This window comes from Microtus oregoni, unplaced genomic scaffold (assembly GCF_018167655.1).
Source record: "Microtus oregoni isolate MIOR12 unplaced genomic scaffold, Mior012 000000F_ref0000247, whole genome shotgun sequence".
Taxonomy (NCBI): domain Eukaryota; kingdom Metazoa; phylum Chordata; class Mammalia; order Rodentia; family Cricetidae; genus Microtus; species Microtus oregoni.
The window spans coordinates 15,686,551-15,707,790 of NW_024543059.1; the positions used below are offsets into that span (position 1 = coordinate 15,686,551).

Sequence of the window (21,240 nt, forward strand, 5' to 3'; positions counted from 1 at the left end):
TGGGTGCCAAGCCTGCAGTCTGCCCTTCAGCCCCAGCTCAGCCTGGTCCCCCCACTTCTCGGCCACCTGCAGCCTGTAACCAGACACTGTTTGCTCCCAGCAGGCACCCCCCTACACACATACATACACACGCATACACACACACACGCACACGCACACACACACACACACACGCGCGCGTGCGTGCGCGCGCGCGCGCCAGCTTTGCACACTGTTTTGTTTCTGATCTCTCCAGAGCCTGGGCAGAGAATACCCCTATCTAAGCTAGTGACCTTCGCCTGAGCCCTGGTTAATATTTGTCCAAACCAAAGACAGTAGGGCTCTGCCCCCTGGGAGATATAAATTGGCCCAGGGCTGCTCTGCTTCTCGCTTGGCCTGAGCCACTCCGAGCTCCCTGCCCACCAGCATCATGGCCAAGGGTTTCTACATTTCCAAGACCCTGGGCATCTTGGGCATCGTGCTGGGTGTGGCAGCTGTGTGCACGATCGTAGCCCTGTCAGTGGTCTATGCTCAGGAGAAGAACAAGAACGCGGAGAACTCTGCCACAACTCCCACACTGCCTGCCACTACCACCCCAGCCACCACTGTAGATGGAAGCGAACCTTGGAACAAGTACCGCCTACCCAAGACTCTGATACCTGACTCCTACCGGGTGACTCTGAGACCGTACCTCACCCCCAACCCACAAGGCTTGTACATCTTTCAAGGTAACAGTACTGTCCGCTTTACCTGTAACGTGGCCACAAATGTCATCATCATCCACAGCAAAAAGCTCAACTACACCCAAAAGGGAAACCACTTGGTGGAACTGCGAGCCCTGGGTGGTTCCCCAGCACCTAACATCATCAAAACTGAGCTGGTAGAGCGTACCGAGTACCTGGTGGTGCACCTGAACGGACAGCTGGTAGCAGGCCATCAGTATGAGATGGATAGCCAGTTCCAGGGGGAGCTGGCCGACGACCTGGCTGGCTTCTACCGCAGCGAGTACGAGGAGGATGGCGTCAGGAAGTAAGTTCCCGGGCCATGGGCACAGGCTGAGAGAGGGCTGCATCTGGGGATCATGGAAAGGAGGGGCTGGAGCCTTCAGGAGACTTCAGCAGACCCGTTGCTCATCTGTGGTGGCAGGGGCAGTTACTGGGGGTACTGTCTTCCAGCCTCTAGGGATATGGGGTGGAAGGGTTCCTTGGACGGACAGGAATACTGAGAGGAGAGAAAATTGCTTGGGACGACTCTCAGCTCACACAGGCATGGAGCCTGCCAGGGTTTGGATGGAGTCTGGAAACTTTGGTTTCCCATGGCAGCATGTTGACCAGGGTCTTGAGGTTGTTTGGAGTTGGGTGAAGGGCAGTAAGCAGGTTGGGCCAGCCTTCCATGCACCCCTTCTTCTGTACCCTAAAGATATTCCTCTAGCACCCTTTCTAACACGCTGATTTGGACAGAGTGGTGGCCACAACGCAGATGCAGGCTCCTGATGCCCGGAAATCCTTCCCCTGCTTCGATGAGCCAGCCATGAAGGCCATATTCAACATCACACTCATCTACCCCACTGGCTACACAGCCCTGTCAAACATGAATCCCAAAGGTGAGTCTGGCTGCCCTGGGTTTGCTCTGGACTGGAGTGCAGAGCTGGAAGCCCACACACTCACGTGTCCTATGCACAGAGACAAAGCCCTTTTCGGAAGAGTCTGGATGGACCATCACGGAGTTCTATCCCACCCCCAAGATGTCCACATACCTGCTGGCCTACATTGTGAGCGAATTCACTTATGTACAACTGGAGAACCCATCCGGTACTGTTCAGGTATGGAGCTGGGCTTTTATGTTCTGGGATGGTCCTGCCCTGACTTGAGGGACCTTTCTAGATCTTCTCGGTACTAGCTTCTGAGTTATTAGGTTCTTGAGTCCCAGCTCCGAGCGACCCCAGGCGCTCTTAAGCACTTCCCAGTCTGTGTTTGGAACACAGAAATCACAATTCCTCTTTGGTAAGGAAGCTCCTGACCACAGGAGACAGACGTTTACTGGCTTTTGGGGTTTTTTTTCTACACTATTAGGGACTGAACCTGGGGCCTTGTACATACCATACAAGTCTTCTACCTCTGATTTATATCACCAACTCCTTTTTAAAACCCATTTTAAAATGTATTTTTAATATGTGTATGAGTGTGTGTCTGGATGTGGTACGTGCACAGGAGTACAGGTGCCTGTGGAAACCAGAAGGAAGTGTCCAATCCCTTGGAGGCGGAGTTACAGTGGTTATGAACCCCCAGACTTGGGTATTAGGAACCAAACCTGGGTCCTCTGGAAGAGCAGCAAGCACTCGAGCTCTAAACCTCTAAACTCTCTGCCTCTTAAGTTTTTTTCTTTTCTTTTTTTTTTTTTTCTGAGACAGTCTTTGAGTCTTCTGACTATCCTAGAACTCACTCTGTAGACCAGGCTGGCCTTAAACTCACAGAGATCCACCTGCCTCTGCCTCCTGAGGGCTAGGATTAAAGTTGTGTGCCACTATGCCTGGCCCCCTTTTTTAAAATTTAAAACAAATTTGTTTTATGTGTATGGGTGTTTTGCCTACATATAAGCGTGGGTACCACTGCCATGTCTAGTGTCCTTGGAGGCCAGGAGAAGGCATCAGATTCTCTGGAACTGGAGTTACAAATGGTTGCTACCTGTTTTGTGGGTGCTGGGAATTGAACCCAGGTCTTCTGGAAGAAGAGCAAGTGCTCTTAACCACTGTCTTCGTTAGGGTTACTATTGCTATGATGAAACAACATGACCAAAAAGCAAACTGTGGAGGAAAGGGGTTGTTTGGCTTACACTTTTACATCTTAGTCCATTACTGAAGGAAGCCAGGAAGGAACTCAAGCAGGGCAGGAACCTGGAGTCAGGAGTGGATTCAGAGGCCATGGAAGGGTGCTGCTTATTGGCTTGCTCCTCATGGCTTGCCCAGCCTGCTTTCTTATAGAACCCAGGACCATCACAATGGGCTGGACCTGCTCACATCAATCACTAACTAGGAAAATGCTTACATTTTGCCTACAGTCCAATGAGAAATGGAGGCATTTTCTTAATTGGGCTTCCTTCTCTTAGATGACTCTAACCTGTTGAGTTGACATAAAATCAGCCAGCACAGCCATCGAGCTATCTCTCTACCCTTCTGCTTTAAATTTTGAGATAGGGTCCACTAATGTACACAGGCTGACCTTGAATTTGTGACACTCCTGCTCCTAAGTGTTGAGTTTATCGGCATATGATACCATGGTTGGTTTTCTCTTTAATCTAATTGGTCCCCATCCTGACTTATCAGGGACCTCCAATTCATTGGATCCTGGGACTCTACTTACTCTCCTTAAAATCTCAAACCTGGGGCTGGAGAGATAGCTCAGTGATTAAGAGCACTGCCTGCTCTTCCAAAGGTCCCAAGTTCAATTTTCAGCAACCACATGGTGGCTCACAACCATCTGTAATGAGATCTGGTGCCTTCTTCTGGCTGCAGAAATACATACATGCAGGCAGAACACTGTATACATAATAAATAGATAAAACCTGATCTCTCCCTCTCTCTCGTTCTGCAGGTTCAAATCTGGGCTCGGCCCAGTGCCATCAGAGCGGGCCATGGTGATTATGCCCTGAATGTGACAGGCCCCATCCTAAACTTCTTTGCCCAACATTATGATACACCCTACCCTCTACCTAAGTCTGGTGAGTGACCATGGGGCCTTCACGGGGAGGTGACCATGGGGCCTTCATGGGGAGGTAATGCTAGGATCTCCGCCCATGCCCGCCTGCTCTCACGTGTCTCCCCTCCACAGACCAGATTGCCCTGCCCGACTTCAACGCTGGAGCCATGGAGAATTGGGGGCTAGTGACCTACCGTGAGAATGCCCTGCTCTTCGATCCCCTGGACTCCTCCATCGGCAACAAGGAGCGGGTGGTCACCGTGATTGCTCATGAGCTGGCCCATCAGGTAAATAGATGGCTGTGGGAGAAGCAAGAAGAAGCAGAGGCCTTGGAGTGTCCAGCCCTCACTTGGCCTGTACCTGGTAGACAGTCAGCCAGGCTTAGCTGCTATTAGTGATGGTAAGGCCTGTGACACTCAGCAGACTCGTGTGTCCCCTGCAGTGGTTCGGCAACCTAGTGACAGTGGCCTGGTGGAATGACCTGTGGCTGAACGAGGGCTTTGCCTCCTACGTGGAATATCTGGGTGCTGACTATGCAGAGCCCACCTGGAATCTGGTAAGCCACCATCCTGGGAATTGGCCCGAGGTGGGAGTGGACTGCCTAGGATACCCCTCCTGGGCCAGTTGCCTGATGGCATTTGGGGACTCTGCAGAAAGACCTCATAGTGCAGAATGAAGTGTATCGTGTGATGGCCGTGGATGCACTCGCCTCCTCCCACCCGTTATCCAGTCCTGCCGATGAGGTCAACACGCCGGCCCAGATCAGCGAGCTGTTTGACAGCATCTCCTACAGCAAGGTGCTTCTTGGAGGCCCTGAGAGTCACAGGGTGTGGGGAGGGATCTATCCTGCAGGGAACCTCAGCATAGCCGCTGCTCTGGGGATGTCTGTCCCTGGTAGCTTGGCCTTCTGAGCTTCCTCTCTTCCTACCCCAGGGAGCCTCAGTCCTCAGGATGCTGTCCAGTTTCCTGACAGAGGACCTGTTCAAGAAGGGCCTTGCAGTGAGTATCGCTCTAGGTGGTCCCTCGGCATGGCGGCTTTTCCCCCAGCACAGCCCTCCACAGCCCTGGGGATCACCTAGCCCTTACCAAGGTTTGTTGTTCTCCAGTCTTACCTCCATGCCTTCGAATACTCCAACACCGTTTATCTGGACCTGTGGGAGCATCTGCAGAAGGTGGGTAACATGCCTTCTCCACTAAGGTCCTAAGGGGACAGCATGTGTGAGACCATGCCCAGCTTCCCTGTTCACAGTCCAGGCAAACTGTTGGGAGCCTCAGTGGTTCATCTATAAACTGGGTGTAAAGATAAATCCTTAAAGGCAGTGGGTAAGGCCCCTGCTCACTGTTCACTTTGGGTTCTTTTTCTTCATTTTTTTAGTGGGTTCTCTTCAGTTGGTTCTCTCATCTTGTTTCTGAGGCAGGGTCTTTTTCTGCATGAACAGTCGACTCCCTGTCTCACTTACAAGTGCTGGGATTACAGATGCTTGCCAACACATTCAGCTTTTTATTGAGACAGAGTTTCTCTGTGTAGCCCTGGCTGTCCTGGAACTTTCTCTGTAGACCAGACTGGCCTTGAACTCAGAGATCCTCCTGTATTTGTCTCTATAGCTTGTCCTACTGGCCTGTGCCACCAGAGCTGGCCTACTTGATGTTCTTGCATAGACACGCCATGGTGAAGCTTGTGAGATCACTTAGTGCTGAGAACATGAGCTTCAGGGCACCTATCTCCAAACTACTACCTCTATCCCCCTTCCTCTTCCTTATCTCCTTTTCCTCTTTCTTCTGCCAGAACTTTGGCACCAACCATTTAACTGACTCAGCACTCCCGGCTGCCCTGTGCTCTGTGGCCCTCCCTACCTGGTACACCCTTGCACACACCAGCACCTTGGATGCAAACTCCGACCCTCTGTCCCTCCCTGCCTCACTTTCCATCCCTCAGCTTCCAAGCCCTCCTGTTTTCCCCAGAGGCCCCTCTCCTCCCTGCCTCTCCTTAGGGCTGGAGTCCACCCTGCACATGAACCCCCATCACTTTGTCTCCCCCCCACTTGCCTCCCAGTCTTGTGTAGACTTTGTCCACCCCTCCTCAGCCCCACCCACCACTCCTCATCAGTGTTTCCTCCTGAGCCCTAGGGCCCCTATCATCCTGCCCAACCACTCCCTGACTGTGGCAGTGTCCATCTGGGCCCCAAGGCCATCTCTCTGGGGAGGGGACGTCACAGAGTTACAGTTGGGCAGGTTCCAGTTCCCCCTCCTCCTGCCCCCAGCCTGTCTATTAACCACCCCACATTCTGGCAGCTGACTGGGTGGTGCTTCATTGGATCCTTCCTCCACCACTTGCCTTCGTGCCTTCCAGCAAAGCTTGCTCCCTTTCCCTGTCTTCTGTGGCTCCAGACTTCCCCTGCCTCAGCTTTCCCTTTTGACAGCCACGCCTCTACCCTGCTTTCAGGGATTCGCGGTTTTATTTTTTTTTTAAATTTTTTAAAAATATTTATTTATTATGTATACAATATTCTGTCTGCATGCATGCTGCAGGCCAGAAGAGGGCACCAGACTCCATTACAGATGGTTGTGAGCCACCATATGGTTTTTGGGAATGGAACTCAGGACCTCTGGAAGAGCAGGCAATGCTCTTAACCTATGAGCCATCTCTCCAGCCCTGCGGTTTTAGTTACTAGCAGATGTCTTTGGCTTTTTGCTGTGACTATAAAAGTGGTGCCCATGCATTTGGAAAAGGATGAAAAAGACCCACGAAGACAGTAACAAGGGCTGTGGCATCCCCATTCCCTCCTATTAGGGGACCTTTCCTCCACACCCCACAAGCCCTGTCCCTTGTTCCTGCCTGTGACACTGGGCACTGCTTTATCTCTCTCTGTTCTCAACATTCAGAAGGTGTCCTGGCCATGGGTCACAACCAGGTGTGTCATCAGTGTGGTGTCAGCTAGAGGCAGAGAGGTTCTCCAGCTCACTCAGCACTGGGCAGACAAGGAGAGGCAGCGCTGATTGGGGTCCCTTGTCCTCCGCTCCCTTGCCCTGTATTAGGGGCACTATAGACTTAGCCTGGCCATAAGGCTGCCTGGGTGTTAGGCACAGGAGGACGATGGTTTGTCAGCCACACTGTGTCCCTCAAACAGGCCGTGAACGACCAGACAGTAGTCAAACTCCCAGGCAACGTGAGTACCATCATGGACCGCTGGATTCTACAGATGGGCTTTCCCGTTGTCACTGTGAACACCGCTACAGGAGAAATCTCCCAGGAACACTTCCTCCTTGACCCTGAGTCCACTGTTACCCGCCCCTCTCAGTTTGAGTGAGCACATAGGGTCACGAAGGCTTGGGTCCCAGGGAAGGGTGGACCATAGGAAGGAGATCATGTGGGGTCAGGAGCACGGTGACACTTGGGATCCGTGTTGGGCCATCACTGGGCACCTGAGAGAGGTACCCATGGTGTTCCCAAGAGTTGCCATCGTCACTGACTGGCCTCTGGGTCTCTCACTGCAGCTACACATGGATCGTGCCCATTCCGTTTCTCAAAAGTGGAGCGCAGCAGCGGCAGGAGGGTCACTACTGGCTGGAAACCAAGAGAAGTAATCCAGCCCTATCTTATCTGCTGGCTCCTGGCCCTTGTTCTGGGAGGGGGGTTATGGGAGAGCTGAGGGAAGATTACCTTCATTATTTCACTCCACAAATGGAGCTGATGTCTTTGTTTCCATTTCACCTTGCTTCTGTGTAGTCTTGGGCAAGTTACCGACCCTCTCTGGCCTTTACTTTCTTTTCTGTCAAGTTGACTACATCTGCTCCATTGAGCTGTGTGAGAATTCCAGGAGGGAATTCCTGTGAAACAGGACAGTGATTGGCAGGTACAGTAAGCTGCCTTATATGACCAGGCACTGAAGAGTCAAAGGTGAAGGCCAATCACAGGCAGCGGAAGGAAAGCAAGCAATTAGAAACATCCAGGAACTCTCTGACAGTCTGACTGTAGATTCTGGCTGGAATGACCAGGTGGTGGGCCAGGAATCAGGATCAGGTTCCATGCAAAGGCCCAGAAAGCGAACTATGTCCTACACAGGCTACCAGTGGAAATTAGCTAGGCGAGGCAGAGACTGAGAGGAGGCTCAGGGTCCTTCATGGCTTTCTGGGCACACTCAGTCCTGCCCTTGGCCCTGCTCCACAGGCCAGAATGCTGACTTCAGGAGCTCTGGAGCCAATGAGTGGGTCTTGCTGAACCTGGGTGTGACGGGCTACTACCAGGTGAACTACGATGAAGGCAACTGGAGGAAGATTCAGAATCAGCTGCAGTCAGACCTCACTGTAGGTATCCCTCCTGCCCTGCCCCCCATGGGATGATGGGTCATCAGACCGCAGGGTCTGCCCCTTCCTGTAAGCCCAGAGTCACACAGTTTCCTTTTCTAGGCTATCCCTGCCATCAATCGTGCGCAGATTATCCATGACTCCTTCAACCTGGCCAGGTGAGTGCCCTCCTGGCTAAGGCAGAAAGAAGCCTGTGACTGGACCTATGTCCTCCCTGCTGTTCTAGATGCCTACCAGGTGCTGTGCCAGGGGCCCCTAGAGCAGCTTCCTGAGGTCCCCACATGGCCATTTCAAGGAGAAGGATTTTGACAGTGTAAGAACACTTTACTCAGCGGGGCGGTGGTGGCGCACGCCTTTAATCCCAGCAACTCGGGAGGCAGAGGCAGGTAGATCTCCGTGAGTTCGAGGCCAGCCTGGTCTACAAAAGCAAGAGCTAGTTCCAGGACAGGCACCAAAACCACAGAGAAACCTTGTCTCAAAAAACAAACAAAAAAAGATGGAAAGCAACCAAGGAAGACATATTTGACACTGGCCTCTAGCATACCTGCAAGCACACATCCACAGGAACACATACATACACATGTATACACACACACACAAACACGTAATATATACAAATTAAAAACAAAAGGCAAAGAAAAGTTCAGCAGAGTTATCAACAAGGCTCTGAATTGGGCCTCTTTTGTGTTGTGTGGCTTCGGGGAAGTCAGTACACACCTTTAATCCTGAATTTGGAAGGTAGGCGGATCTCTGAGTTCAAGGCCAAGTCCAGCACGTTCTGCTTACTGAGTTCCAAGACAGCCAGGGCTACTAGAGAGACTCTGTCTCAAAAAGCAAACAAACAAACAAAAAAGACAAAACAATTTTCGTAGTAAAAACGAAACGAGCCGGGCAGTGGTGGCGCACGCCTTTAATCCCAGCAACTCGGGAGGCAGAGGCAGGCGGATCTCTGTGAGTTCGAGACCAGCCTGGTCTACAAGAGCTAGTTCCAGGACAGGCTCCAAAACTACAGAGAAACCCTGTCTCGAAAAACCAAAAAAAAAAAAAAAAAAAAAAAAAAAAAAAAAAAAAAGAAACAGAATAAGGATAATAGACGAGAAAACATGACTGGCGGGTCCCAATTGGTGGCACCACAGAGCACCTGTGTCATCCCTTCCCCCGTGGAAAATATGAAGTCCTCAGGGGACCCAGGCTTAGGTGTGGGGCGGCTTAGGTGTGTCCTTGAGAACCTGAGCTAGGGTCCCCAGGGTGTAGTTGGGTTGGGTGGGTGCTGACCTGGGCCTTCATGTCTGTCTCCAGTGCTCAAAAGATACCCGTCACTCTGGCGTTAAGCAACACCCTCTTCCTCTACAACGAAACAGAATACATGCCCTGGGAGGCTGCCCTGACCAGCCTTAGCTACTTCAAGCTCATGTTCGACCGCTCCGAGGTCTACGGCCCCATGAAGGTATGAGTTGCTACTTCCCGTGTCCGAGTTAGACCACTGGGAAGGTTCATTACCTGTCCAAGCTCTTTCAAGAAAATAAGGAGGTGTGGGGAAGATGACAGAGTCAGGAAGATCTAACAGGAACAGGCACAGAAGTTAGAAGAGTAGACAACCCCCGCCCTCCCCACTGCGATGAAGACAACATTCCTAGCAAAATCTGCCCATTGGAAATATGGGAAGTTAATGCTTTGGGGAAGCCTGGAGAGGACTTTGCACTGGAAGATAAAGGCTGGTCTTACCAGGCTGGCCTTGAACTCACAGAGATCCTCCTCCTACCTCTGCCCCCCAGTGCTGGGATGGGCAAAGGAATTCTTAATGCATCTGGTAGCTGGGGTTGGCTGGGTTACACTGTGAAGCTCATTTGGTGTGGAGTCTTAGCTCTGTAGACCACATTTAAGAGACTTGTTGTTGGGATTTGATTGATTGTGTGTGAAGGCCAGAGGTCAATACCATTTTGCTAGCCTGTGTTTGTCCACTCAGAGCTGGGCTCCCAGGCATGTGCTTACATGGGATCGGGGACTTGAGTTCAGGTCTTCATGCTTGGGTAGCAAGCACTTTAGCTCCCTCCACCTTGTTGTTTGGGCTCACTGACCCTGCAGCCCAGCTCCTAGCCCTGGGATTGCAGGTGTTGGTGATATGTCTGTGTGTGTTTGTCTGTGTGGTGTGTCTGCGTGTGTGTGTGTGTATTCTGGAAAGTGAACTAACTCATGTTTGCATAGCAAACCCTTGATTAACTGAACAAACTCCTTAGCCCAGTTTTTGGCTGTTTTTTTTTTGTTTGTTTGTTTGTTTTTTTTTTTTTGTCTGTCTCTTTGTCCATTTTTTAGATATTCTTTGTTGGTTGGCCGGGAATTCTTTTTTGTTTTGTTTTGTTTTTCTGAGATAGGGTTTCTCTGTAGCTTTGGAGCCTGTCCTGGAACTAGCTCTTCAGGCTGGCCTTGAACTCACAAAGATCAACCTGTCTCTGTCTCCCAATTGCTGGGATTAAAGGCAATGCGCCACCACTGCTCGATTGGCCTGGAAGTCTTTAAAACTTTTACATTTTTTAACTTTTTAAAATATGTACATATGTATGTATGTATGTATGTATTTATTATGTATACAGTGTTCTGTCTGCATGTGTGCTTACATGCCAGAAGAGGGCACCAAATCTCATTATAGATGACTGTGAGCTACCATGTGGTTGCTGGGAATTGAATTCAGAACCTCTGGAAGAGCAGCCAGTGCTCTTAACCTCTGAGCCATCTCTCCAGCCCTAATTTTTAATTTTTTTGTGTGTGGATGAGTGTTTCTCCTGTATCTATGTTTGCACACCATGTGTGTGCCTGGTGCCCAAAGAGACCAGAAGGTCTGGGGCCCCTGGAACTAGATTTACAGATGGTTGTGAGCCAACATGTGGATGCTAAGAATTAAATCTGGGTCCTTTGGAAGAGCAGCAAGTGCTCTTAACCTCTGAACCATCTTTTTTTTTTTTAATTTTTTATTTAAAAGTAACCCACTATCGGCTTAGGATAGCAAATGCCTATTTTGGTAAACGGAACTTTTTTGTGCTTGCCCAGGCTCCTCTCAAACTGGTGCTGTAGCACAATCACAATACCGGCATGCAGCATACGCCTGGGGTCTGGATGCCCTTCGGAGCCAGCTGGAGTGCTGTGTGGGCACCTGTGTTCCCCTGTCTAGGAAGGTTTTGTGGACTGATCCCATAGGAGGGTCGTGCCTTTCCTGGAGTCTTCTGCCACTTCCAGGACTGTTGCTCGGGCCATGCAGTACGTCTTCTGATTGACAGGCCCTCTGCTTCCTGAATCCCATGGCTCCCTTGTCTATTTTCTCTCAGGGAGTACATGGTCTTGAGAGTTTGGAGGAAGGATTTGTGAGGGCAGGTTTTCTCAGGCAAGTTGTCAGGAATGTCTTTTGTTCTGCTTTCACACTGGGCTGAGAATTTATCTGGCTTTGGAAAGTCTCTGAACTGGAAATCATGACCCAGAATGTCTAAGGTCTTGATCTGTTGACACCAGGATTCTCATGTTACAGTTGAAAAGTCCAGAGCTTTTGTCATTTCCAGTTCTTGGTATGTGACCAGTTTTCCTTCCTGGAACCTTCTGGGCTCTTCTAGCAGTCCTGGTGGGCTAGTCTGGGTCTTGCCAGCTTGGACACAGATGTGCTGTATCAGAACTATTTTATTGTCCCTCTGAAATTCTTCCCTGTCTGTTGTCCATTTCCTGTCTTTCTGGAAGTCTGAGTAATTCCACTTCTTTCTCTTGCTTTGGCCTGGTTTTTATGTCCCTCCTACTTTCCAGCTTGAGGACTCTTCACTCTCCCCCAGGGACGGCCCCCTCACCTGCGGGATGCTTCCCTCTCATTCCTGTCCCATACAGGGGCTTCTTGTCTCTCTTGAGTCTTTTATTACAGGGCTTGCGGAGTCTCCTTTTCCCTCTGTTGACTTGTTTCCTCTAAGCTTTCTGTTTGTTTTGGTCTCTTGTCAAGCTGGAGGCTGAGAGGCAATTTTGGATATGAGGGTGAGGCAATAAACAGTGACCCGAAGCCGTACCAGAACTGGAACAAAAAGACGTGGTGGTGCTCACCCTTATCCCAGCACTCAGGAGACAGAGGTAGAAGGATCTGAGTGTGAGTCCAGCCTAATCTACAGAGCAAGTTTCTGGCTAGTCAGGGCTATATAGTGAGATGATGATGATGATAATGGTGGTGGTGATAAAGACAACAAAAAGGGATTGGAAGCACCATAGGAAGGTGGAAATAGCCATAGGTCCTAAATGTTCTCTCAGGATTGTCTGGCTTCCCTGGCATGGCCTCTGTTGTGTGTAGTGAAGTTAGTAGTGCCCACTCTTGGGGGACAAAGTGGCAACTGATGGAAACCTCTGCCTCTGATCTCCTTGTAACCCTTCTCACTGTGTGTGGTGCCCAGCACCCCCAGCCTCTCTAGTCTAGCATCTCCTGTGAATGAGGGCAGGTTACCACTGGACACAGGGACCAGGCTGGAGCTTGACTTAAAGACTTGGATTTCAGCCTCTAGTACTCACATCCCTAGTCTTACCCCAGGTTTGTTTTTTTTTTTTTTTTTTTGATTTTCGAGACAGGGTTTCTCCGTAGCTTTTGGTTCCTGTCCTGGAACTAGCTCTTGTAGACCAGGCTGGCCTCGAACTCACAGAGATCCACCTGCCTCTGCCTCCCGAGTGCTGGGATTAAAGGCCTGCGCCACCACCGCCCGGCTCCCCAGGTTTTTTAATTTTGAGCCTCATTACAGCAAGTTCTTTTTATGTTTTTTCTTCATTTTTTTCTTCCTTCCTTCCTTCCTTCTTTCTTTCTTTTTCCTCCTTCTTCCCCCTCCCCCTTCTCCTCCTCCTCCTCCTCCTCCTCCTCCTCCTCCTCCTCCTTCTCCTCCTTCTTCTTCTGAGACAGAATTTCTCTGTGTATCCTTGTCTGTCCTAGAACTTGCTATGTAGACCAGGCTGGCCTGTCTCCCAAGTGCTGGGATTAAAGATGTGTACCACCACCGCCTGACTAGCAAGTCCTTTTCTGCAAATCTGGGCCTACCTCCTTCCTCCCTTCCCAGTGGCCCTGTGTTGGCATCACAGCCACCACTATCTCTCCTGTAAGAACACATGTTCTTGGGGAGGGGAGAGGTTGATTTTTTTTTACCATCAAAGAATGGCTTCAGTATGTCATAGAAGTCAGTCTGCCACATCAAATCAGAATCTGCAAAGGACTTTAATAACAGTCTGGGGCTCACATGAGTTAGGTAAAAAAGAACAGTGCACAGAATTAGCACAGCTAAGAAAGGAATGCAAGAATAAGAGGGGATGAACTTGCTGGCTTGGAAATTGTAGTTTGGGTCTGTCCCCTGTGTTTGCACATCTGTGTTCCCTAAATTGCTCACAGTAAGGTCAGGAAGGGAGACCTGGTGTTACAGTGATGGGTGGATGACGTGGGTTAGGACTGACCGGATTTGAGGAGAAAGAACACCAATTCCGCCATCTGAAACCTAGACTGAGGTGCTGGCCTTGGGCGCAGCCTGACCTCTCCCTGACTGCCAGTACCCACTCATGCCTGCAGAGACTGCCAGCCCAGACAGGTGGACCTGGATCCTTGACACTGCTCCTATATTCTTTCCCCAGAAATACCTGCTGAAGCAAGTTGAGCCCCTCTTCGAGCACTTCAGAATTAAAACCAGCAATTGGACCATTCGCCCAGATACACTCATGGAACAGTAAGTGTGACTTTTGTGAGCCCGGATGTCCCACATGACCTGAGAGCTGAGAACGCCGCTTGGAAGTGTTCTCTGGATCCTTCCATGTCTGACCACCAGCCAGGGAAAGAGTCCTTCTAAGAGCAGGGAGCTCTCTTGAGAACCCACCTGGCCTGTGGGTTCTTTTTGCGTTTTGGGTTTTGTGGGTTTCTTTGTCACAGGTCTTTTTAAAAGATTTATTTATTTATTATGTATACAACATTTCTTCCATGTGTGCTTGCATGCCAGAACAGGGCACCAGGTCTCATTATAGATGGCTGTGAGCCACCATGTGGTTGCTGGGAATTGAACTCAGGACCTCTGGAAGAGCAGTCAGTGCTCTTAACCTCTGAGCCATCTCTCCAGCCCCTGTCACAGGTCTTATGTGGCTCAGGCTGGCCTGGAACTTTTGATCCTCCTGCCTCAGGCTCTCAAGTGGTAGAATTACAGGTGTGCATCACCACCCTCAGTTTGTACAGTGTTGGGATTAAACCCGGAGTTTCTTGAATGCTGCAAACATCTACAAACCTCCCCAGTCCTAACCTCTTTAACAAAGACTCAAACCAAAAGCCTGAAGCTACCTTGGGACCCCAGAAATCACAGGCAGGAAGAAAGCAGGAAAATCCCCAGAGTCAGGTGGACCAGAGTCTTAGGTCCCTTGCTTTGTGGTGTTGAGAGGACAGTCTTGGTGGGGGTCCGGGCAGGATGTGCTAACCACGTGTCACCCCTGGGACAGGTACAATGAAGTTAACGCCATCAGCACGGCCTGCTCCAGTGATCTCCAAGAGTGCAAGGACCTGGTTTCTGGACTTTTTAATGAGTGGATGAGAAATCCTGCTGTTAACCCGTGAGTGTTCCCCGGCTCCTTCCCTGCCAGTCCTCATCTGCCCCCGGCCAGTGACTGGCTACTCCTTGCTCCCTGTTCTTCACTGATCCTTTTTCCCAACTCCCCCACGCCAGGATCCACCCCAACCTTCGGTCTACTGTCTACTGCAATGCCATTGCTTTTGGCGGCGAGGATGAGTGGGACTTTGCCTGGGGACAGTTCCGGAACGCCACTCTGGTAAACGAGGCAGACAAACTCAGAACAGCCCTGGCCTGTAGCAAGGATGTGTGGATTTTGAACAGGTGAGGACATGGCCCCACCCACAGACTCAGCCAAGCCTCTGTGTTTCTCTTCCTACAGCCTCGCAGCTTTGTGCTGGTGAGGACAGAGAAGCTCAGACGCAAAACAATTAATAGCCCAATGACCACAGGTTTAGTAAGTGACTGAGCCAAGACTGGAATACAGGGTTATGGTCAGGGTCGGATCCCTAACTGCTGTGGGCTTTGCAGTGAGCATCAGGGCAAGGTCTCCTGCACCTCAGTGAGGTCTCTCCCACCCTGGTAGCCCTCTCAGAGGCCAGACCTGCAAAGTTCCAGAGACCACTGCTAGAGATTGTTTCTGATCCACAGGACACTCATGACCCCTAGACCCATGAGTGCTCCCTCAGTGTTAGTGACAAACCATTCAACTGAGTCTTGTGTCACATCAAAATGAGGAGTGGCCACCCTACTTGGTGTGAGGGCTGCAATGGCTGGAACTTCTTCCTTCCTTCATCTGTTCTCAGGGAGATGTAGGGCGGCACATGCTTGCATGGCCAGTGACCCTGTGACCCTGTGACTCAGTTTCCCACCTGCAGAGGGAGTAGCACCCGGGTTGCCCCACAGCCCTTCACACATCAAAGGGATGTTGAGCAATGCTAGAGGCTGTGATTGGGTGTGAGACATCGGGCTCCCAATCCTGTATCATGGCCCCACAGTTCTCAAGTGGTTCCTACCCTTGCCTCCTGCCACAGGTACCTGAGTTACACTCTGAATTCTGAGTACATCCGGAGGCAGGATGCCACCTCCACCATCATCAACATTGCCAACAATGCAGTGGGGCAATCTCTGGTTTGGGACTTTGTCCGGAGCAACTGGAAGAAGCTCTTTGAGGAGTGAGTCTGATTGGGGTGTTGAACTACCAATGGCCAAGGCTGAGGTTGCCGGGGTGATCCACACGCCTCCCCACCCCTGTGCTGGACTTTCTTACTTAGAAAACTGTAGCCAGGGGGAAAATTTTCGACAGGGACAAGGAGTCAGGGACCTACAGCCTGAGCTGTGTTCAAGACTTGGCTTCTGCATGTCCTGGCAGGGTCTCTTTGGGATCTTGGGGGGTCCATTTTGTTTTGTCTCCTTGTGTATCCTTCAAAATGGTTGTAAATTTCTATAGTTCCCTGACACTCGCAGAGATTGTCCCTTAGGTCTCTGCCCCTCCACTGCTCACACTCATCCTTCCCCCACCCCACAGCTACGGAGGAGGATCTTTCTCCTTTGCCAATCTCATCCAGGGAGTGACCCGGCGCTTCTCCACCGAATATGAACTGCAGCAGGTAAGGACCAGACCTGTCCCGTCCCAGGCTCTATTTGTCCCAGTTGAAGGTGGTAACGTCCGCTCACAGACCAAGGACCAAATAGAGAGACTTTGTATATATTAATGTTTCCATTTTTAAAAAAATCTTGAATTTTAAAATTTAGTCATCGATTGATTACCTAGGCTAACCCTTAGCTCCTAGCCTTAGTCTTCCGAATAACTAGGATTATATACTTAGATTCATTTACCTAAAGTTTGAGTTGCAATTCATGTACCATAAAATTTACCATTTTAAGTGCTTTCTAGTATATTTATAAGATTGTACAACCAGTCTTTGCCACCAGCTCCCCAAAGAAATCCTCTAGTTACTAGCAGTTCCTCCTCCTTTCTGTCCCATCCCCCTAGCTCCTGGCAATCACTCATCTACTTCACTTTTGCATTTCATAAAATAGAATCATGAAATTTCGTGACCTTTTTTTTTTTTTTTTTTTTTTTTTTTTTTTTTTTTTTTTTAGTTTTTGAGACAGGGTTTCTCTGTAGCTTTGGAGCCTATCCTGGCACTAGCTCTTGTAGACCAGGACGTGACCTTTTTTTTTAAAGCGGAATTATATAATATGTGACCCTTTCGTGTCAGGTTCCTTTCATTTAGCATCTCAGGTTTAAAAGGTTTGTTCCTGTTGTAAGACACATGGTTCCCTTGTATGGCTGAGTAGTATTCCCTTGTGTCGATGCACCACGCCTGTTCTTCCATTCCTCAGCGGATGAGCTTTTCAGTTCTTCCTTTTTTTTTTTTTTTTTTGGCCCTTATGAACAGTGCCGCTGTGAACATTTATGCACATAGTTTTATACAAACACACTTTCATTTCTCCTGGGCATTTTGCAAGAGTGGACTTGCTGGGTCATTGCTTTCCTTCACGTTTAGCTTTTTTGAATAAATGGCCAAAATGTTGTCCGGAGCAAATTTACTGTTCCAACATTCCTGCCGACAGTGTAGGATGGTTCTAACTTCTCAGCGTCCCTGGGCGTCGTTATGGTCTTTTCTGGACGAATAATGAAGGGAGCTTACTGGCCGTCGGCATCTCCGGAATAACTTCTATCCGTGTCTCTTGCCTGGTTTGAAATTAGGCTGCTGCCTTTTATTGCTGTTCTGTGACCGTTCTCTGTGAGTTTTAATACAGCTGCATGGTTCGCAAACATCTCCCCCCCCCCGTTCTGTGGGCTGTCTTTTCACCTTTGATACGCACATATTTCTATTTTGTTTTGTTGAGATGGTCTTACCATACAGCTCAGGCTGGCCTTGAACACACGATCCTCCTGCTTCTGCTTCCCACTTGCAGAGACTCTTTTAATTTTTATGAAATTCAGTTAATTTGTTATTTTTCTTTGCTTATACTTGAGTGTCATATCATTTTAGGCCTGTGTGTTTTAAAGAGTTGTTTTCTTTTCTCATATGTAGGATATTTTTAAAGTGTATTTGTGGTACTGGTGCTTCAACCCAGGCCTTGACATGAAAGTAAGCGCCCTACCACTAAGGTGCACCCCTACACCTTTGGTTTTGGTTTTTTTGTTTGTTTGTTTTGTTTTCTTTTTTTGTTTTTGTTTTTTGGCTTTTTAAGACAGGGTTTTCCAGTAGCTGTAGCCCAGTCCTGGAACTCACTCTGTAGACCAGGCTGGGTTCGAACCCACAGAGATCCACCTGCTACTGCCTCCCGAGTGCTGAGATCAAAGGCGTGCGCCATCACACCTGACTCAGTTCTTAAATTTTCTGGTGCTATTCTAAGGGGGCAATCTTGTCGCTTCTCAGGTTGTCATGGCTGTTCCTAGGTGTACCGCTGATGTTGTGGATTGTGAAACCTTGCTAAATTATTAGCTCTCACAATTTCCTTTTATTTTTTCTGGTCCTGGGTATGGAAGCGAGGGCTTCACACATGCTGGGCAAACTGTCGGTGAGAGGTAGCTTAACCTGAGTTCTAACAATTCTTTTGCGGACACCTTAAGATTCGGTGTGCACAAAACCATATTGTGAATGGATAGTAATAGTCTTCCAGCTGGGCGGTGGGGGCACACACACACCTTTAATCCCCACACTCAGGGAGGCAGGGGCAGGCAGAGCTCTGTGAGTTTGAGGTCAGCTTGGTCTACAGAGTGAGTTGTAGGACAGCCAGAGCTACACAGACAAACCCTATCTCGAAAAACAAAAAAAACAAAAACAAAAGTCTTCTACCCCACTTTATTGTTTTAAAATGATGAGGGCCTTGATCAGGTTTAGTAAGCTCTGTGCTCCTGAGCTGCACCCCCACCCCTGTATCTACTTCTTTGAAATAAATAAATAAATGAATGAATGAATGAATAAATAAATAAATAAAAGCTACTTAGGCATTGAAGCCACTGGATCGTCAGAAATTCCCGCAGTTGTTGCTCCTATGTGGCACCTGTTTCATTTGCTCACTACGGGGTTGAGATTCTTCAGCTGAAAGTCAGGGCCAACTCATTGGAATATTGCGCAACGGAACCCGATACCCTCTTTACAGATTCCACCTGGGGCTGTGATTTCCCCACTTCTGTGTAGAGAGTACTTCTAGCCCCACTAATTGGTGAGGGATTTAGTTCCTTATACAGGGAACAAGATACGGTCTCCATCCCCAGGGACCTGTGAGTCGGGTGAGAGACTGGGAAAGCCCCTCTCTTCTCAGGGCTGAGTTTGAGAGCCAGCCCAGACCTGACGCTTTGTTTTCCTGGCAGCTGGAACAGTTTAAGGCGGATAACCAAGACACAGGCTTCGGCTCGGGCACCCGGGCTCTGGAGCAAGCTCTGGAGAAGACGAAAGCCAACATTAAGTGGGTGAAGGAGAACAAGGACACGGTATTCCAGTGGTTCACAGCAAACAGCTAGGAATGAGACCTGGACCTGAGAGCCACTTGGTCCCTGCGACACCAATCAACTCTCTCCGCAGTCTGTGCAGGGTCTCTGTCCTCAGCGCACCATACACCAGCATCCTACCCTCAAGGACCCTGTGGAGCCAGCCTTGCTTCTATTGGTCAGGCTGCTCTGACACCGCCCAGCCCTTGCCCCTCATGCCAACTCTGCCCCAGGCCCAGGCCTCTGGGGCTGATCTCAGGGAAGCCCAGCTTTGAGGCCAGATTAAGAAGACTTTACTGGACCAACGGCTGCCCGGATAGAGTCACCCTGCACACATTACCGCTTTCCCCACAGGACCCAGAACCAAAGAATCAACAGGGCACCAAGATCTATATATATTTTTAAGAGAAAATGTAAATAAAGAATTTCTAAAATCAGCTCGCAGGCTTTTGTCACTCACAGTTGGGGAGGCTGGAGAGGGGAGCTGGGGGAGCATGCTATAGGTCTAGGGGAGTGGAGGAAGGAGCGCGCTTCCTGGCCCCATACAGTGTCTTGCAGCCGATTCCAAGGACAAGTTTTTAGGGTTGGGCCCAGAGGAACCTCCTGGAAGTTGAGGGGGGTAGGTATGGTGGTTCCCACAGGATCCTCTCTATCAGATCTCAAGAAGGCAGTGTGCTGGGTGTGGCCCTCCTATTGTGGGCACTCAAAGAGACACTGGGCACCTGGGAATGGGGAAAAGGTATAGTAGAGACCCCAAACCTAAATGCTGAGTCATGACCTTGGGCATGAACCTCCTCTCCAGGCTCCCAGGTCGATTTTCTGGGGAACCAGAAGGGCTGGGCTGCTGGGTGAGGAGAACTTGGGAAGACTTGAATGTTTTTTTTTTAATATTTATTTATTTATTTATTATGTATACAATATTCTGTCTATGTGTATGCCTGCAGGCCAGAAGGGGGCACTAGACCCCATTACAGATGGTTGTGAGCCACCATGTGGTTGCTGGGAATTGAACTCATGACCTTTGGAAGAGCAAGCAATGCTCTTAACCTCTGAGCCATCTCTCCAGCCCCAAGGACAGCCTCTTGTGCCAGATACATATTGGCCCCTGGGGATTGCAAAGGCGCAAAAGTACCAGGCTGGGCTGCCCGTCTCTATTTACAAATTAAAAAAATGAGCAGGCTAGGCACAGTGGCACACTCTTGTTCCCAGTTCCCAGCAGGCAGAGGCAGAAAGATCAGGGGTCAAGCTAGGCACAGTGATACACTCTTGCTCCCAGCAGACAGAGGCAGAAAGATCAGGAGTTGGAGACCAGCCTAAGGAAACCCTATCTGAGGAAGGAGAGAGGGAGAGGGAGAAGAGAGAGAGAATTAAACATAATAAGCACACTGGGAAGTACTGATAAAGGGCCCCAGTGCCTCCCAAGTCCATCTCTGTCACAAGCTTTAGGACTGACTGGATGAAAGAATTGGGGCAGCAGGCAGGAGGGGGTTATTCATAATTAAGTCATCTTAGTCCTAGGTATGGTACGGGGATCACTGCCTTTTCTGGTTCAAAACGATCCAAGAAGTCCTTTGTGCTTGAGAGGAAGGAGCTGGCTCTGTGTGAGGACTGACTCGTCGCGGACTGATTGTCTCTGAGGCTCTGCCTGCGACTGGATGTTTTGTGGAGCCTTCCTATGGGGTTGGGAATGGGACAGACATTGTAAAAGGAGGCCGAGAGCAAGACGCTGGCCTTGAGGAGAGGTGAGATAGCTCAGGCATCCCCCCAGATGCTCGAGTGACTAATAGACCTGCGAGCAGAGTTCAGCCGCTCACATGCCACCGCGCGCCTGTAGAGGACAACTCTGTGGGGTTGGTTCCCTCCTTCCACTTTTACTTGGGTTCCTGGGATCAGACTTTGGCCGCCAGGTTTGCAAGGCCACTGAGTCAACTCCCTGTCTCCCTAACTCTTTTATTTGTGTTTTGGTATCTGCGTGTCCAAGACCTTGTGTGTGTGTAGATGTGTGTGAAGGCCACAGGTGGTCTTCCTCTACCACTATCCACCTATTTATTTATTTACTTATTTTTATTTATTTATTTATTTGTTTAATTAGGGTTTTGGTTTTTTTTTTTTTTTTTGGAGACAGGGTTTCTCTGTATAGCCACTCTGGCCATCCTGGGATTCCCTCGGTAGACCAGGCTCTCAGAGATCCACCTGCCTCCATCTTTCGAAGGTGTGCGCCACCTTCGTGTGCGTATTTATTTATTTTTTGTGAGACAGCATCTCTTACTGAACCCAG

General features: G+C 49.7%; 1 protein-coding gene across 1 annotated transcript; it reads left to right on the forward strand.

Annotated features, from left to right (window-relative positions):
- The first annotated feature begins 290 nt into the window (after window positions 1–290).
- On the forward strand, window positions 291–19,396 carry LOC121448584 (alanyl aminopeptidase, membrane). The gene is made up of 20 exons (XM_041652715.1): window positions 291–1,008; window positions 1,440–1,582; window positions 1,662–1,801; window positions 3,570–3,696; window positions 3,807–3,961; window positions 4,117–4,230; window positions 4,328–4,471; window positions 4,608–4,673; window positions 4,781–4,846; window positions 6,803–6,978; window positions 7,170–7,255; window positions 7,843–7,979; window positions 8,082–8,137; window positions 9,279–9,426; window positions 13,599–13,690; window positions 14,445–14,555; window positions 14,669–14,836; window positions 15,547–15,687; window positions 16,041–16,122; window positions 18,846–19,396. The coding sequence occupies exons 1-20, from the start codon at window positions 410–412 to the stop codon at window positions 18,993–18,995; spliced, it is 2,901 nt and encodes a 966-aa protein (XP_041508649.1). The 5' UTR covers window positions 291–409; the 3' UTR covers window positions 18,996–19,396.
- The last annotated feature ends 1,844 nt before the right edge of the window (window positions 19,397–21,240 follow it).

What these genes read in the sequence shown, in the direction of transcription:
- LOC121448584 (XM_041652715.1), top strand. Translation starts at nt 410, where the DNA reads ATGGCCAAGGGTTTCTACATTTCCAAGACCCTGGGCATCTTGGGCATC. An exon ending in GATGTGTGGATTTTGAACAG is followed by an intron (nt 14,837 to 15,546) that starts GTGAGGACATGG and finishes CTCCTGCCACAG; the next exon opens with GTACCTGAGTTACACTCTGA. An exon ending in TGGAAGAAGCTCTTTGAGGA is followed by an intron (nt 15,688 to 16,040) that starts GTGAGTCTGATT and finishes CCCACCCCACAG; the next exon opens with CTACGGAGGAGGATCTTTCT.